The sequence below is a fragment of the Puma concolor genome, chromosome D4, assembly GCF_028749965.1.
Source record: "Puma concolor isolate L17-30 chromosome D4, mPumCon1.1.hap2, whole genome shotgun sequence".
Classification (NCBI taxonomy): domain Eukaryota; kingdom Metazoa; phylum Chordata; class Mammalia; order Carnivora; family Felidae; genus Puma; species Puma concolor.
The window spans coordinates 19,088,023-19,106,687 of NC_141679.1; the positions used below are offsets into that span (position 1 = coordinate 19,088,023).

An 18,665-nucleotide genomic window follows, 5' to 3' on the forward strand; every position below is an offset into this window, starting at 1 on the left:
AGAATCTGTTTCTTGGTTTGCCCCCTCTCTCTTTTTTTTCCCTTTGCTCATTTGTTTCTTAAATTCCACAGATGAGGAAATCAAAGGGTATTTGTCTTTCTCTGACTGACTTATCTCACTTAGCATAATATTGTTCACCTCATTGTAAATAGCACTATTTCATCCTTTTTTATGGCTGGGCTGTCAGCTTTTTTAAGTGAATTTGTGTTATTCTATAACTTTACTAAACTTGTTACCTATTCTAGTATTTTTTTTGTTTTTTTTTAAATTTTTTCAAGGTTTTTTATTTATTTTTGGGACAGAGAGAGACAGAGCATGAACGGGGGAGGGACAGAGAGAGAGGGAGACACAGAATCGGAAACAGGCTCCAGGCTCTGAGCCATCAGCCCAGAGCCCGACGCGGGGCTCGAACTCCCGGACTGCGAGATCGTGACCTGGCTGAAGTCGGACGCTTAACCGACTGCGCCACCCAGGCGCCCCACCTATTCTAGTATTTTTAATTATGTTAGGTTTTCTAAAAACTACCTGCAAAAGTAACATTCTTTGTTCCTTAAATGACAATAATGACTCATCCTCATTGCATTCCCATTTTTAAGTTATTACTATATTACTATAATTTTAATATCTGCTTGTGAATTTATACATATAACCTTGATGTTGAAAATTTTCCATATCTAATTTTGAAAGAATCTTAATCATGAATAAGTGTGGAATTTTATTTTTTTAAGTTTAATTTTTTATTTTGAGAGAGAGCACTGGAGAGGCAGAGAGAGAGAGATAGACTCAAGCAGGTTCCATCACTGTCAGCGCAGAGCATGGTGTGGAGCTTGAACTCACGAACTGTAAGATCATGACCTGAGCTGAAACTGAGTTGGATACTTAACCAACTGAGCCTCGCAGGTGCCCCATATATGATATTTTATTGAGTGCTTACTGCTATCCGCTGAAAAAAGCATAATAGTTTTTATTATTCTTATAATAAATAACATTAATAGTTTTTCCTATAGCATGTGAGCCTTACATTTGTGGGAAAAATACCCCAAATTGGAGACTATTTTAATTTGTTCTTCTGTTTTGTTAAAAGTACCTTCGTGGACTCTATAATAAAAGCCTGTAACTCTCCTGGAAGAGTAGCTGGGGGAGGCTTCTCAGCAGAAATGACCTTTATGCTGATGCCTGTAGGATGAGTAGGTATTACCTAATTCACCTGCAACAGGAGCATGTTTCAGGGTAAAGGGATAGCATATGCAGAGAACCTGGGTTCCAGAGAGCACAAGTTCCCACCCCACACCTACCCGCACACCAGCATCTGTACTCTTATACTCTGCCTTTTTCTCTTGTTATTGAGTTCTTCAGTGTGAGGCAGTCCTTCCCACCACCAAGATAAGGTTTGTAAAGTGGAGAATTTATAGTGAACTCTTACAGGTTTTTGTAGATGTTGTGTAGCTCAAGATTGCTTCTGCAAAGGGGAAGCAGTAGCAGCAGGAAAGTCTTTTCGTGTAAGGCTGGGAGCAGTTTGGTGAGAAAGTAGGAAAGAGAAAAAAATGATAGAAATACCCCTGAAATCACAGTGTATATAACTGGAGACAAATACTAGTAGGAAAACAATTCCATTTTAAGAACTGTTTCTGCATCATTAAATTAATCTATATGGACTGGATCGTGGACAACTTGACAGTAATGTTTTGGCATGAACACCTTTACTGTTACTGACCAGCTGCATTTTTAATCTTCAGTAACTAGACTTGAAAATAAAGGAATTGGGCAAGGATCAACGTATACCTTCGTATTTATTTTGGGAAGGGGCTATTAAAAAATTTCCAAATTATAGAGAAACTTGTATATGTATGTATCATGGTATTTTTTTGGTTTTGTTTTGTCTTCCCTAAGATGAAGAGATAACACAAATTTTATATTGAAAATCTTGGATCATGTATTATAATGTTATCATTCCTGTTTGTGAAGTTTAAAGATGTAATATACTGAATGTTAAAGTCGTGTACCAGTTGTTCCTAATGATTTTATTAGAATAGTGGTAGTTTTTCTTTTTTTTGCTGTTTGTTTGTTTATTTTGAGAGAGAGAGAGAGGTAGGGAGAGGGCTGGGCAGACACTGAAGGGAGGGAGAGAATCCCAAGCAGGCTCCACATTGTCAGCGCAGAGCCCAACACAGGGCTCAAACTTACAAACCGTTAGATTATGACCTGAGCCAAAACCAAGAGTCAGACACGTAACTGAAGGAGCCACCCAGGTGCCCCTAGAATAGTGGTAGATTTTAATGTGATTTCTTTGGGAAATTGTTTAGGATGTCAATTTTTCTTCCTGACTTATTCTTCATTATTAGTGTAGGCAGAATTCTAAGATGGCCCCCAAGATTTCTATTCCCTGTTGCATGTGCCCAGTATGGTTTTCTCTTGATTGTGGGTAGATTTAATAACTATAATTAAGTCACTAATTAGTTAACTTTGAGTTAATCAAAGAGAGATTCTGGGTGAGCCTAACCTAATTTTTAAAATGTGAAACATCAGAATAATGTTTTCCTGTCGGCTTTAAAGGAGCAAACTGGGGAGAAGACAACATGGCAAGAGCCTGTGAGTGACCAGTAGGAGTAGAAGGCAGTCCCTGGCCAACAGCCAGCCAGCAAATGGAGATCTCAGTCATAGGGCCGCAAAGACAGGAATTTTACCAGCGACCTGAAGGAGTCTGGGAGAAAATCTTTACCTGGTCACACCTTCAGATGACATAACTGGCTGGCTGACCCCTAATTTCAGCAGGATTCCTAACCCATGAAAACAGGGAAATGATAAATTTGTGTTAAGTTGCAAAGTGTGTAGAAATTTGTTATGCAGCAATAGGAAGCAAGCAGTTAATCTATAAAATGTGGGAGTGGCAGGGGTGCCTGGGTGGCTCAGTCTGACTCTTCATTTTGGCTCAGGTCATGATCTCATGGTTTGTGAGATAAGCCCTGCACTGGGCTCTGTGCTGACAGTGCGGAGCCTGCTTGGGTTTCTCTATCTCCCTCTGTTTCTGTCTCTTGTTTCCCGTGCAGGTGCCTGTGCACGCTCTCTTTCTCTCTCTCAAAAATAAGCATTAAAAAAAAAAAATGTGGTAGCAGCTTTGGAACTGGGGAGCATGCAGAATCTGGAGGAATTTTAAGGAGAATGGTAGAGAAAGCCTCAAGTGTGTTGAACAGACTCTTTTTGAATATGCTGCCCAAAGGGCCTACAAAGAAGGTGAAAGACATGTTATTGGAAGCAGAAAGGATGGCTTGAGTTACAGTACAAGAGCTTTGCCAAACTGTGTCTTGTAGTTGTCTGGAAAGCAGAACTTATGAGTGGAAAACATGGAGATATATATATATATATATATATATATATATATATATAGCTAAGGAGATTTCTAAGATGCCTGATTTGAAGATGTTGGCTGCTTTCTTTTTGCATTTTTTAATGTTAATTGATTTTTGAGAGAGAGAGAAAAAGAACACAAGCAGGGAGGAGGGGAGGGCAGAGAGAGGGGGAGACACAGAATCCAAAGCAGGCTTCAGGCTCTGAGCTGACAGCACAGAGCCCAACGTGGAGCTTGAACTCACCAACTACAGGATCATGACCTGAGCTGCAGTCAGATGCTTAACAGACTGAGCCACCCAGATGCCCCAATGTTGCCTGTTTTCTTACTGTTTATAGTAAAATGCTAGACCAGAGGGATAAATTGAGGAAAAACAGTTAAAAAGAACCAGAACTTTATGATTTTGATAATTCCTTAGCTTTTCAAATGGCAGAAGATGCTAAAAGTCAGAAATAGCTCCCAAAAGTGTGGCATAGAGACAAGACTGTGTATATAAACTTTTGCTAAATCTCAGGATAAAAAAACACAGTGTTCATACACAGGAAGGGCCCTTTCAAGAGATTTTGAAGGATTAATGTGTGTTTCACAGATCTTCTCAAACAGAGAGTGTCTAGGAATTATAAAGGTATCACCTGTTAGCCATTTCAACAGGAGGCCATGATTATCTCAAAAAGAGCAGTGGGTGTTGCTTTTGTCTAATGCAATGAAACCTCATAAAATTTACAGAAGGCCCTCAAAGGTTCTTGAGAAAAGTATTTTAATAGAAACACTGTGAGGATGGACTGAGAGGGACAGAGAGAACAAAATGAAGAGAGACTCTTTGCATCTCCAAAATTCTACTGGCAAGAAGCAGGATGGTAAAACTACTCAGTTGCAAATTTATGCCACCTTTTCTAGAAATGGAAGGATGACTCTCAGGGTAGAAATGAGCACCACAGAGAATTGATCCTAGGCTTTTAAACCTAATCAGGAAACTCATTTACCTGGGTGGAGTTCAGAGCTACATTGTGCTAGTGACTTCTTTTTACCTTTCATTTTCCCTGTTTGAACTAGAATATCTGTAATTGTTACCCTATGTCTGCCCCACCATTCTGTTTTGGGAGGGTGGGGGCAAATAACTCCTCTTCCTTTCACAGATCCACAAAAGGGAAACTGTGCCGTTATACTTCATAGATTATACCCATGTACTTCATCAGTACCTGTACCCAATTTAGATTTTAGACCTTGAGCTAAAAAGATAAAAAGAGGTGAGATTTGGGGATTTTTGAATCAGTGAGAGATACAGAGAAGATTCATGTGTGATGAGATAAAAGATACAGATGATGAGATTTTAGACTTCTGGGATGAGGCTATTAGAAACCTTAGGAGGTAAATGAATATATTATGCATTTGAGAGGAGCCTGAGTCTTTGGGGGCTAGAGGGCAGAATTCTGCTACCACACCTAAAGGAAGCTCAATTAATTTATAATTACATTAAGACTTATTTAGTAAATCTAATGTACTTATAATTTCTTCATCTTTGGTAGTTCTCCTATATAATTTTGTTTCAATTTTATAATGAAAAAATACCATGAAAAAATTTTATTATAGTAAGTAAAATAAAGTATATAAAATCAGGTTTTATGGGGCTTTCATATATTTAATGTATCTTTTGACTTACTATGTTTAATTAATATTGTTGCTATTGTTAATAATTTCTAATATAAATGATAGGTATAAAAGATAATTGTGTTATTGAGTCACGTTTTTAAAAGTTACTTTGACTAACTTATTTAACTTAGCTATTACTAGAAATATCTATAAATAAAACCGTTTTAGAACAGTGTTAATTTGGTGGGATTGAATTATCTCTCATAGGTTTTGCAGCCCTGTGACTTATTCTATCAAGCTACTCAAATAAGTGCAAATCCACAAGTGATTGATATATCAGTAAAATCCTTGACACTGAAGGTAAGTTAAAATGCAGTCAGTTGTTCATATCTTTAGTGCACCCTTTAAAAAATTAGTAAAACCTAGAAGTAAGCAATTATTATATTGCCTTTTAATTGTTAAATATTCAAAAATGCAGCTGTGTTTCTGAAAATATTTTTATGTGACACATTATTTGTGATGTATTATTTAATACACATTTTATAATGAATGCTGTATATTTTATTATTGGTGTTTGACTCCTTCTGTGGATAACATCTAACATTCCTACAGTATATATAGTTGAACTTCCACTTGACCAGTTTAATAGCTATAAGATTCATGTAAGTATTTTAAAAATTGAAATCATTATAAAATTTTTGTAGGCAATAAATTATATCTACTCTCTGGATAGTGATGTTAGTTTAATATTCTTCATGATCCTTCGAGTATATCTAATACTTTTTTAAATACCTAATTTTGAAAGTGTTATGTGTAGATTTTTCATTACTTTTAATTTTTCCCCTTAGGTTTCACCAGTTATCATAAATACTGTGATTACCATAACGTCAGCACTTTATACATCTAAGGAAACCATCCCCGAGGATACTGCTTCTTCTACAGCACATTTATGGGAAAAGAAGGATACTAAGAGTTTAAAAATGTGGTTTCTTGAAGAACCAAATGAAGTTGAAAACAAAGCTCCCACAACTGAATTGATTCTCAGAGGAGAGATCATAAGAGTGAACATTGATTCTGTTTTTATAGTTCTTGAGGCTGGAGTTGGTCACAGAACAGTGCCTATGCTGTTAGCAAAGTCACGTTTTTCGGGGGAAGGCAAAAACTGGAGTTCCTTGATAAATCTATACTGTCAGCTTGAATTAGAAGTAAGCATACGTAGTATTTTTCTAGATTCTATAACAAATAGTTCTACATGTGGAATATTTGTGAAGTATTATGTAAATATTTTCATTAGGCTTATTTTAAAGATGATGTTGGCTCACAATACTTTTGGAAGAAAGTACACAAATTTATGCCCTTGATATAGTTGCTCTTTATGCGTATATTACTTTTATTGAAATATAAAGTTAACTTGGATATTTCAATTGATTTTTATCAATTTAAAGGTGATACATTAGTAATGTTGAATAGAGTCAAAATTCTTATTTTTAAGAATGGAATATCTTTTATCCTCTAAAAGGATAATTATTTCTGAATCTCTTCTAAAAGAGTAATAGTGGGGTGCCGGGTGGTTGATGGTTGAGCATTGGACTCTTGAATTTGACTCATGTCCTGATCCCAGGGTCATGAGATTGAGCCCTGGACTCCATGCTGAGTGTAAAGCCTACTTAAGATTCTCCCTCCCTCCCTCCTTCTCTCTCTCTCTCTCTCTCTCTCTCTCTCTCTCTCCCCCCTCCCCCTCCCTCCCTCTCTCTCTCCCTCCCCCTCCCCCTCTCCCTCCCTTCCCACCAATTGCACACTTTATCTCTTAAAAACAAAATATAATAAAAAAGTAAAAGTAATAGGAATTAGAAGAATATACCTTATACTTCTATAGAATGCATTATCTTTAGTGACTTTGAAATTTTTATGAGAGTACTTTAATTATAAAGGAAATGCTTGTTTTGAAACAACATATATTTTGCTTCACAATTTATCTACTGAGAATTATCCCCAAAGATATTTTGGTTTTAATTATGACTAGTAGAAACTAATTGGATATTCTAGCTTATATCAATAAACATGAAGGTTTATAAGCTGATTTATTATTTGTGTGTTGATACAGAAATATACACTAATAAAGGTAGAACTGACTGACTAGATGTCAGATTTTGAAATTCTGGCTAGATTCCGTATATTTTGCAGAGAACATATGATCTAGGATGTCCAGGAAGTTCTGAAAATTCAAATAAATAAGCACTTACTGAATTGTAGGTTATTCATCAAGAGATTTCAAAAAAAAATCAGTGGAGGTAGGCAGGTCTGTTTAAAAATGTCACTAATACATGATAAATGGACACAGTTTTTGCTCTTTGGCCCAGTCTGGAAGTCAAGGAGAGATGCTTAAAAGAGAGTTTTATGTGGATTAAATTGTGAAGACTAGACTCTGAAGTTAGCCAGGTGAGGAAAGTGCTGAGGGAGTGTGTGCAGGAAACCAAGAAATGGCATGTAGAACAGTTTTCATAAAAAGAAATAACATAGCCAAAAGAAATCGTTGTGGGAAACAGCAGGGAAGATCACCTTCAAAAGTATAAGAATGCCTTATTTCAAAATTTGATTTTCTCTATAGGTCCATTATTACAATGAAATGTTTGGTGTATGGGAGCCTTTGCTTGAACCTTTAGAAATTGATCAGACTGAGGATTTTAGACCATGGAATCTTGGAATCAAGGTACATTAGAAGTCTGAAATTTTTTTTTCCAAAATTGAGAATGTCCACACCACACAAAACACTTGAATTTTAATAACAGAGTTCAAGTTTTCTCATTATGAACCTTGACGTGTGCTTCCCTGTTGGACCTGTGAATGTAATTTTCATCCCCAAGGCCAGTGCCTCCTATGTTAATACAAATAATTATGTAACTTTTATTGTGTTCTAGACACTGTTCTAAACAGTGTACTTTTGCCTGACCCCTTATAGCACCCCACTGAAGTTAGAGTTTTTAACTCCTTTTTAACATGTGAAGGAACTGAGACTAGAGAGCTTAAGAGACTTTCCTAAAGTAGTATCTTCAGTGAAAGAGGTGGGATGCATTTCTGGCTGCAGGTTCCCAGCTCAGAACTGCCACGTCCAATGCCTCTAGCATCTTCTTGTAGGTTGTTGTCTACCCTGTGTTTCCTTTGTCCTTTGAAGGGTGCATATATATAGAAAAAAGTATGCTATTACTTGTTTCAAATATATTACAATACATTTATGTAATCATAAGAATCAGGGCCTTTAGATGGATGAAATTGTGCTTCAAAACAGGAGACTGAATAATTTCTAGTATGGCTTCCCTCTGAGTAATGATTTGTCACCTGCAGACAGATTTTCAATGGTTGAAAGCCAGTTAATGTAACAACAAAGGTGACTAGCTTAGCATGTCCAACTTTTTGTATTAGATTACTGCACTTATTTTGTACATCTTTCAGATAAAGGACTGGATAAAGGAACTTCTTTGGTGGTTTTTAGATCAGAAGATATGTGGCAGTGGATCTGTGAATCCTAAAAATTCGTAGATGGTATTGATTTTTAGGAGCTGTAGGACACTATTCTGCAATGTTGTTGGGACTTTCTAAATCCCTGGGTTTCTATTCTTTATTCCATAACCAGTAAACGAAATGACTTCTCTTGCTCTGAATGCCCATGCGCTACGAAGTGTGTGCTTTTATTTTTGATTCAGATGCCACACGCATTTAGTAATTTTAGTGTGTATTTTTCCTTTTGAATTGTGCTTGCCATTTTAGTATCACTGAGGTTGAGAACTATTTTTCCTCTAATATTGCCCCTGTCCTGTAAGACCTTAGTTGGCTGATATCCAAGTAATTCCAGTAAGGGAATGGAATTGAAAAAACTTGCTGTCTCTAATGTTATTACTGGGACTTGTCTAGTTTTTTGTTTGTTTTGTTTTTCTTTGCTAAATGAGTAATGTATGTTCCTAGGAACAAATTTCCTTATATTTCTATAATTTATGTATCATTTTAGATGAAAAAGAAAGCAAAAATGGCTATTGTTGAGTCAGATACTGAAGAAGAAAATTACAAAGTGCCAGAATATAAAACTGTTATCAGTTTCCATTCAAAAGACCAGCTAAACATTACGTTATCCAAATGCGGCCTTGTAATGTTAAATAATTTAGCCAAGGTAAGGAAAGAAATTTGAAACCTTAAGTGTTGGTGTAGTCGTCCGAGCTAACCCTTTTTGTTAATTGAATAAGAAGTTTTTTGTTAACTTAGTTGTCTTATGGTCATTAGTGTTCTCTTAGTCATTTTATGTCATTTTATTTACGATAATTCTTCTTTATAGGCATTTACAGAAGCCGCCACTGGAGCTTCAGCTGTCATCATACGGGATCTAGCGCCATTTATGATTTTAAATTCTCTTGGACTTCCGGTCTCTGTTTCACCAAGTGATTCTTTTAGTGTACTCAATGTTCCATTGGCAAGATCCTATGTATTGAAAAATGAAGAGAGTTTAAGTATGGATTATGTGGGAACTAAAGACAATGATCATTTCAATGCAATGACCAGCCTAAGCAGTAAACTCTTCTTTATTCTTCTTAGTAAGTTATAAATTATCTTCCTGGGTCTTTAATTTATTTTAAGTTGCATTTTTATATCCTATTTTACATATTTGTGGTTTTTACAGGTTTTTTAATCTTCCAAATAGGTTGGGAATTTTGCCTTTTCTTTTGCAGGACTTTGGTTGCTTACTGTCACTATATATTTGTATTGTGAATTGTGACTTCCTTTGTCCACTGCATTATCGAGGGCATGGTAATTCACCACTTTTTCTATGCTGGGGAGGAAAAAGATTTGATCTGTTCCTTAACCCACCTACAGACTGTAGGTGTTGGTATTTGTTGCTTTAACCACATTTAGTATAATTCAGTAATACTCCACTAGTTTTACAGCTGAATGAATTAGAAATAGAGTTTGAATTCACAACAATGGCACACTGGAATGGTTTTGGAGTTTGTAAATGGTTTATATATTGTGCCTGTTGAGGTTGAAGGTTTTTCTTTTTGTCCTTTCTGAATCTCATTTTCATGAGAAATGAAAGTAAAAAAAAATTTAATTGTCATAATATTTATTCATTGTAAAGTTAATTAGCCCCAAAGCCTCACCCACACCCCTTTATGACACTCTGACATTTAAATCATTATGGAGGAGGGAGAGTATTAAGATGTGGGGGAGGGGTACTAAGACTAACTGCTAGTGCTTTTAGTCAGAAAATGATGCTTAACGGTGGCTAGGTTTCAGGTGTAGACCCAGCGTTGTCAGTGAATTGTTCTTCTAGCTTTTACCTCATTTGTTTTTGAACTAACATTTTTACAGAATTGGAGGGGTATATAAGTCATACTCCAATAAAATGTATGTATGTATAAAATTTTGTTTAATCAAGTCCTAGACACCATAAAGTATCACAGGTTATTGGAATGATGAAAAACTGAAAATTTACAGCTACTTTTGGTAATTGCCAGTGACTGCCTAAAGGTATTAGGCCCTGGTTATGATGACAACAAACCACAGTTCAGTGTACTAGTATTTTATGACTTGTCTCGTTAGTTAGTTTGAAAACATTTATGTTATTGTCTTAGGTTAAACTACTGAGTGAAAAATTTTTTTCAATTAAAAAAAATTTTTTTTGGTAAAATACTTTGAAGGTTTTAGATGAATGCTTTGGGAATGTATTATGGCTTCTTAAAATACCCCTTGGTTGTAGATTATACAAAGAAATCTCTCTTTTTTTATAGTCTTATATATATAAACTTCAGTGATTATTATTCATGATATTAAAAAATGACCTATCTGGTATTTACCACTTACATAAAATTAATATATGATGATTTATAATAAAAACTTACAAACATACATATTCCATTTAGCACCCACTAACCACTCTACTGCTGATAAGATTCCTTTAACAAAAGTGGGACGACGACTATACACCGTAAGACACAGAGAGTCTGGGGTTGAAAGATCTATTGTTTGTCAAGTCGATGGAGTGGAAGGAAGTAAGAAGGTAACAATTCGTTCTCCAGTGCAGGTACGAAATGATCCATTTTTTTGTGGGGTCATATTATGCATATTTGTGTGCTAATAAAAAAACTAAAGCTAATTAATACCAAAAGAATATAAACTGCAATAAAATCATAACTAATATAAAAAAGAATCATTGCCAGTAATTGTACTACTCTAGTATGAACAGTGGTAGGATTTTGTTCAATACTTCTCATAACTTTTTTTTAGGACTCTTTGTAAAATCTTTTTGGACTGTTACTTTTAAATGCCTCATCAATATTTTGTTTTGGACTTGGTAGTACTATGTGTACGTCCTTTGATTTTAATTAGAAAATATGGTGAGAGAAAGTTTTTTACATCTTTATTGAGGTTAAACTGATGTACAATAAACTGCACATATTTAAAGTTGATGAATTTGGGCACAAAATTCATCTGTGAAACCGTCATCACAATGAGCATGCTGAACATATTTATCACCCCAAAAAGTTTCCTCTCTCCCTACTTCTCCATTCTTACGCATCCACTGATACGTTCCCATTGTGTATTGCACATAGAGAAGCTCATGTAAACAGTACAAAAAGGAATAGGACTTCTTTCACTCAGCATAATTTTGCATGTATCAGCTTTTGTGTATTAATGTTATATGCAGTTACATGTTGTTGTTGATTAGTAATCTTTTGAATGGATGTTCCAAATACCATTTTGAATGAATCTTTGTATATGGTGTAAGGGTTGAAGTTTATGTTTTGCCATGTGGCTATTTAGTTGTTCCAACCAAGACTATCCTTTTTCCATTAAATGCCTTGGTGCTTTTGTGCAAAAAAAAAAAAAAATTGATCATATCGATGAAGTGGGGCGATCATGGGCTTCAGAACTAATGGCCCAGAAAGCATTCTTAAAGACATCTTTGGTGCCAAAAGGTGATTTTATTAAAGCATGGGGACAGGACCCATGGGCAGAAAGAGCTGTGCTGGGGTTGTGAAGAGTAACTGGTTATATACTATGGGCCTGGGGGAATTAGAGTCAAGAGGAAGTTTCTTAAAGGATTTTCCATATGCCAAAGACTCACAGGTTGCTAGAGGCCTAGCTGTTTTGCTAAGGTTGTTTTTCCCTTTAGCAAAACATTAATATTAAGACGGTAGGGAGTTCTTGGGCATTAGGCTATTGATAAGATTGCCCTTTTCTTGGAATTATGCTAAGATATTTGTAAGCTGATGGAGACTCTGTAAGTTTAACCATGTGTTTTCTGTTCTTTGCTTTGTTCTTGGGCAGCCAGGAGTGCCAGAGGAATATCACACATATCTCACTGGGGGAGGGGGAGGGGGAGGAGCTCTGCTAGCTTGTGCTTGGCCATCAGCTTGCCTTATGGTCCCTCATCAATAACTTTGGGGGTTTATTTCAGAACTCTGTCATCTATCTCATTGATCTATTTGTTGATCTTTATGCCACAATTACATTGTCTTCATTACCTTTTTATCCTGAGTCTTGAAATCAGGTAGTACAAGTTGTCCTACTTTTTTCATTTTCAAAGTTGTTTTGGCTATTCTGAGTCCATTCTATTTCCATTTAAATTTTAGACTTAGGTTTTCAATGTTGATTGAAAAGTTATGATTTAGTTGGTATTTTTTACATATTTCTGATTTTTATTGCTGATAGTACCACTAATTTTTATATTAACCTATATTGTGTAATGTCACTAGATGCATTTGTTGTAGTAGCTTCTTCGTAGATATAGTTTTGATATCTGCAGATAAAGATTTTTCCTTTTTCCTTTCCAATCTGGATATGTATTATTTTATTTTACCTTTACTTCCCTGTTGCATTGGCTAGAACCTCCAGTACAGTATGAATAGATGTTCTGAAAGCAGATATTTTTGCCTGGTTCTCAATCTTAGCAGTATTCATTCTTTCACCATTAAGTTTTGAGTCGCTTTCTTGTAGATGACCTTTCTTAGGTTGAAAATGCTCCCTTATGTTTCTAGTTTACTGAGTTTTGGTCAGAACTGGATGTTGGATTTTGTCCAATGATTTTCTGTGTTTATTAAAAGGGTTTTTTTTTTTATGTCTGTTTTTGAGAGAGAGCGCGCATGTGTGAGCAAGCAAGCGGGGGGGGGGGGGGGGGGCAGAAAGAGGGAGACAGAGAATCCGAAGCAGGCTCCAGGCTCTGAGCTATCAGCACAGAACCTGATGCAGGGGTCAAACCCATGAACTGTGAGATCACGCCCTGAGCTGAAGTGGGATGTTTCACCAACTGAGCCACCCAGGGGCCCCTACTGTGAAAGATGTTTTAAAACATACTTAATATGTTGAATTGAATTTTTTTAATTATTGTATTAAATTACAATTGGTTAGATTCAGTATAGTGATTCAACAGTTCTATATATTAGTGTTCATCATGATATGTGTACTCTTAATATCTTACATATATTTCACCCATCCCCCCACCCACCTCACCACTGGTAACCACCAGTTTGTTCCCTATACTTGAGTCTCTCTTTTTTTCTTTGTTTTGTTTCCTAAATTCCACATAAGAGTGAAATCATATGGTATTTGTCTTTATCTGACTTATTTCACTTAACATTTATATTCTGCAGTTCCATAATTGTTGTTGCAAATGACAAGATTTCCTTCTTTTTTATGGACGAGTAATGTCACATTGTTTATGTATACCACATCTTCTTTGTCCATTCGTCTATTGGTGGACATGTGAGTTGCTACCATAATTTGGCGCTTGTATGATGCTACAGTAAACATAGGGGTGCATATATCTTTTCAAATTTGTATTTCTATATTCTTTGGGTAAATAGTAGTGGAATTACCAGATAATGTGGTAATTCTATTTTTAATTTTTTGATAAACCTTCATACTGTTCTCCACAGTGGCTGCATCAGTTTGTGTTTCCATTAACAGTGCACAAGGGTTTCTTTTTCTCTACATTCTTGCCAACACTTACTGTTTCTTGTGTTTCTGAGTTTAGCCATTCTCACAGGTGTCAGGCGATACCTCATTGTGGCTTTGATTTTCATTTCCCTGATGATTAGTGATGTTGGGCATCTTTTCATGTGTCTATTGGCCATCCTATGTTTTCTTTGGAATAACATCTTTTCATCTCATCAGCCTACTTTATAATTAGATTATTTGCTTATTTCTGTTCTGAAGATGTATAAGTTCCTTATATACTTTAGATACCAACCCATTACTGGATATGTCATTTGCAAATACCTTCTCCCCTTCACTAGGTTGTCTTTTAGTTTTGTTGGCTGATTCCTTTGCTTTTTATTTTGCTGTAGTCTCACTACTTTAGTTTTGCTTTTGTTTCCCTTGCCTCAGGAGTCTAGAAAAATGTTGCTAGTGCCAATGTCAAAGAAATTACTGCCTATGCTCTCTTGTAGGGTTGTTATGATTTCAAGTCTCACATTTAAGTCTTTGATCCATTTTGAGTTTAGTTTTGTGTATGATGTAAGAAAGTGGTCTGGTTACCTTATTTTTAATTTTTTTTGAGTTTGTTTATTTTGAGAGAGAGAGAGAGAGAGAGTACAGTGATGGGCACAGAGAGGGAGAGAATCCCAAGCAGGCTCCACGCCCAGCATGGGGCTCAATCTCATGAACTGCACGATCATGACCTGAGCTGAAATCAGGAGTCCAATGCTCTACCTACTGAGCCACTTAGGAGCCCCTGTCCACTTCCATTCTTTTGCAAGTAGCTTGCCAGTTTTCCCAACCCATTTGTTGAAGAGACTGTCCTTTCCCCATTGCACATTCTTGCCTCTTTTGTCATAGATTAATTGCCATATAATTGTGGGTTTATTTCTTGGCTTTCTCTTCTGTTCCATAGACTTACATGTCTGTTTTTGTACCAGTACTATACTGTCATGGATTACTGCAGCTTTGGTATATCTTGCAGTCTGTGATTGGGATAGCTCCAGTTTTTTTCTTTTTCAAAAGTGCTGTGGCTACTCAAGATCTTTTGTGGTTCCATATCAATTTTAGGTTATTTGTTCTAGTTCTATACATTGTGCTGTTGGTATTTTGATACGGATTGCATTATATCTGTAGATCGCTTTAGGTAGCGTCAGCATTTTAACAATATTTTTTCTCCTAGTCCATGAGTAGGGAATACCTTTCCATTCATTTTTGTCATCTTCAATTTCTTCTTTCAGTGTTTTATAGTTTTCAGAACACAGGCCTTTCACCTCCTTGATTATAAGTTTATTCCTAGGCATTTTATTATTTTTCGTGCAATTATAAATGGAATTGTTTTCGTAATTTCTCTTTCTGCTACTTCATTATTCGTGAATAGAAATGCAACAGATGTCTGTGTATTGATTTTTTATCCTGTGACATTACTGAATTCATTTATCAATTCTAGTAGTTTTTCATTGGAGTCTTTACGGTTTTTTATATAGAATATCGTGTCATCTGCAAATAGTGAAAGCTTTATCTTCTTTGATTGCAATGGCTATGACTTCTAGTACTATGATGAATAAAAGTAGTAAGTGTGGACATCCTTGTCTTATTCCTGATCCTGGGGAAAAGCTTTCAGTTATTTGCCACTGAAATGACATTAGCTGTGGGTTTCCCTTATATGGGCTTTATTATGTTGAGGTATGTTCCTTCTTAACCAACTTTGTTGAGGGTTTTTATCAGGAATGGATGTTGTACTTTGTCAAGTACTTTTTCTGCATATATTGAAATGATCATGTCGTTTTTACCCTTTCTCTCCTTGATGTGATGTACCACTTTGATTGGTTTGTGAATATTGAACCACTTTTGTGTCCCCAGAATGAATCCCACCTGATCATAGTAGATGATTTTTCGCCATGCATTATTGGATTCAGTTTGCTAATATTTTGTTCAGGACTTTTGCATCTATGTTCGTCAGAGATATTGGCCTGCAGTTTCCTTTTTTGTTGTGTCTTTATCTGGTTTTGGTATCAGTGTTATGCTGGTGTAATAGAATGCATTTGGAAATTTAATTTCCTCTTTTATTTTTTGGAATAGTTTGAGATGAACTGGTATTAACTCTTCTTTAAATGGTAGAATTCACCTGTGATGCCATCTTGTTTGGAGCATATAAAAAAAATTTTTTTTTAATGTTTATTGTTGAGAGAGAGAAGGAGAGAGAGAAAAAGCATGTGAGCGGGGGTGGGGCAGAGAGAGACAGAGACACAGAATCTGAAGCAGGCTCCAGGCTCTGAGCTGTCAGCACAGAGCCTGACACAGGATTGAACCCACAAACCATGAGATCATGACCTGGGCTGAAGTCAGATGCTTAACTGACTGAGCCCTGTTAGGGTGTTTTTAATTCCTGGTTCAGTTTCAATAGTGGTAATTGGTCTGTTCAAATTTTCTGTTTCTTCCTGCTTCAGTTTTAGTAGGTTATATGTTTCTAGGAATTTATGCATTTCTCCTAAGTTGTCCAGTGTGTTGGCATAGAATTTTTCATAATATTATCTCATAATCCTTTGTACTGCATAATACTTTGTACTTCTGAGGTGTTGGTTGTTGTTTCTCTTCTTTCATTACTGATTTTGTTCATTTGAGTCCTTTTTTTTTGGTAAGTCTGCCTAACAGTCAGATTTTGTGGATTTTCAAAGAACCAGCTCCTGGTCTCATTGATTGGTTCCTTTTTTTTTTAATTTCCTTCCTTCACTCATTTGGGGTTTTGTTTGTTCTTTTTGTAGCTTTTTTTGCTATAAGCTTGCATTTTCTTTTGAGATTTGTCTTGCTTCATGAAATAGGCCTGTATTGCTATAAACTTGCCTCTTAGAACAGCTTTTGCTGCATCCCAAGGATTTTGGACCTTTGTGTTTTTGTTATTATTTGTCCTCATGTTGATTTTTATTTCTTCTTTGATTTCTTGGTTGACCTATTCATTGTTTATAGTAGTATGTTATTTAACCTTCATGTATTTCTCTTTTTTAAAAATTTGTTACTGTTTTAAATTTACATCCAAATTGTTAGCATATAGTGCAACAGTGATATCAGGAGTAGATTCCTTAATGCCCCCTACCCATTTAGCCCATCCTCCCTCCCACAACCCCTTCAGTAACCCTCTGTTTGTTCTCCATATTTAAGAGTCTCTTATGTTTTGTCCCCCTCCATGTTTTTATATCATTTTTGCTTCCCTTCTCTTGTGTTCATCTGCTCTGTGTCTTAAAGTCCTCACATGAGTGAAGTCGTATGATATTTGTCTTTCTCTAATTTCACTTAGCCTAATACCCTCTAGTTCCATCCACGTAGTTGCAAATGGCAAGATTTCATTCTTTTTGTTTGCCAAGTAATACTTCATTGTATAGATATACCACATCTTCTTTATCCATTCATCCATTGATGGATGTTTGGGCTCTTTCCATACTTTGGCTATAGTTGAGAGTGCTGCTATAAACATTGGGGGGCATGTGTCCCTTCGAAACAGCACACCTGTATCCCTTGGATAAATAGTAGTGCAATTGCTGGGTTGTAGGGTAGTTTTTTTTTTATTTTATTTTTTGAGGAACCTCCATACTGTTTTCCAGAGTGGCTGCCCCAGTTTGCATTCCCACCAGCAGTGCAAAAGAGATCCTCTTTCTCCATATCCTCACCAACATCTGTTGTTACTTGAGTTGTTAATGTTAGCCATTCTGACAGGTGTGAGGTGGGATCTCATTGTGGTTTTGAGTTGTATTTCCCTGATGATGAGTGATGTTGAGCATTTTTTCATGTATCAGTTGGCCATCTGGATGTCTTCTTTGGAGAAGTGTCTATTCATGTCTTTTGCCATTTCTTCACTGGATTATTTGTTTTTTGGGTGTTGAGTTTAATAAGTTCTTTATAGATTTTGGATACCAACCTTTTATCTGATAGGTCATTTGCAAATTATCTTCTCCCATTCCGTCATTTGCCTTTTAGTTTTGCTTATTGTTTCCTTCACTGTGCTGGAAGTCCCAGTAGTTCATTTTTGCTTTTGTTTCCCTTGCCTCTGGAGACATGTTGAGAAAGAAGTTGCTGCAGCCAAGATCAAAGAGGTTCTTGCCTGCTTTATCCTCAAGGATTTTGATGGGTTCCTGTCTTACATTTAGTCTTTCATCCATTTTGAGTTTATTTTTGTGTATGGTGTAAGAAAGCATGTCGCTGTCCAGTTTTCCCAGCACCACTTGCTGAAGAGACTGTCTTTATTCCATTGGATATTCTTTCCTGCTTTGTCAAAGATTAGTTGGCCAGACATTTGTAGGTCCATTTCTGGGTTCTCTATTCTGTTCCATTGATCTGAGTGTCTGTTTTTATGCCAGTATTTGTATTTTTCCCAGATTTTTTCTTGTGGTTGATTAGTTTCATGGCATTGTGGTCAGAAAAGATGCATGGTATGATTTCAGTCTTTGTGAATTTATTGACATTGATATTGTTTTGTGGCACTGTGTGATATATTCTGGAGAACGTTTCATGTGCACTTGAAAAGGATGTGTATTCTGCTGTTGTATGATGGGATGTTCTGAATATATCTGTTAGATCTGTCTCTTCCAATGTGTCATTCACAGCTGCTATTTTCTTTTTGATTTTCTGTTTGGATTATCTATCCATTGATGTAAGTGGGGTGTTAAGGTCCCCAATTATTACAGTATTACTATCAATTGCTTAATTTATATTTGTTAATAGGTGCTTAATGTATTTGGGTTCTCCCATATTGGGTGCATAACTATTTACAGTT

The 18,665-nt window shown here is 36.0% G+C and overlaps 1 protein-coding gene across 5 annotated transcripts in view; it reads left to right on the plus strand.

The window, feature by feature from the left end:
• Positions 1-18,665, plus strand: part of VPS13A (vacuolar protein sorting 13 homolog A) — a 256,968-nt gene that overhangs the window by 155,173 nt on the left and 83,130 nt on the right. For all 5 annotated transcript variants that reach the window (XM_025931580.2, XM_086685038.1, XM_025931583.2 and 2 more), the window contains 6 exons: positions 5,204-5,296; positions 5,785-6,141; positions 7,545-7,646; positions 8,940-9,098; positions 9,261-9,516; positions 10,843-11,003. In XM_025931580.2, coding sequence (XP_025787365.1) covers positions 5,204-5,296; positions 5,785-6,141; positions 7,545-7,646; positions 8,940-9,098; positions 9,261-9,516; positions 10,843-11,003 — 1,128 coding nt within the window. The remainder of the gene's footprint in view (positions 1-5,203; positions 5,297-5,784; positions 6,142-7,544; positions 7,647-8,939; positions 9,099-9,260; positions 9,517-10,842; positions 11,004-18,665) is intronic.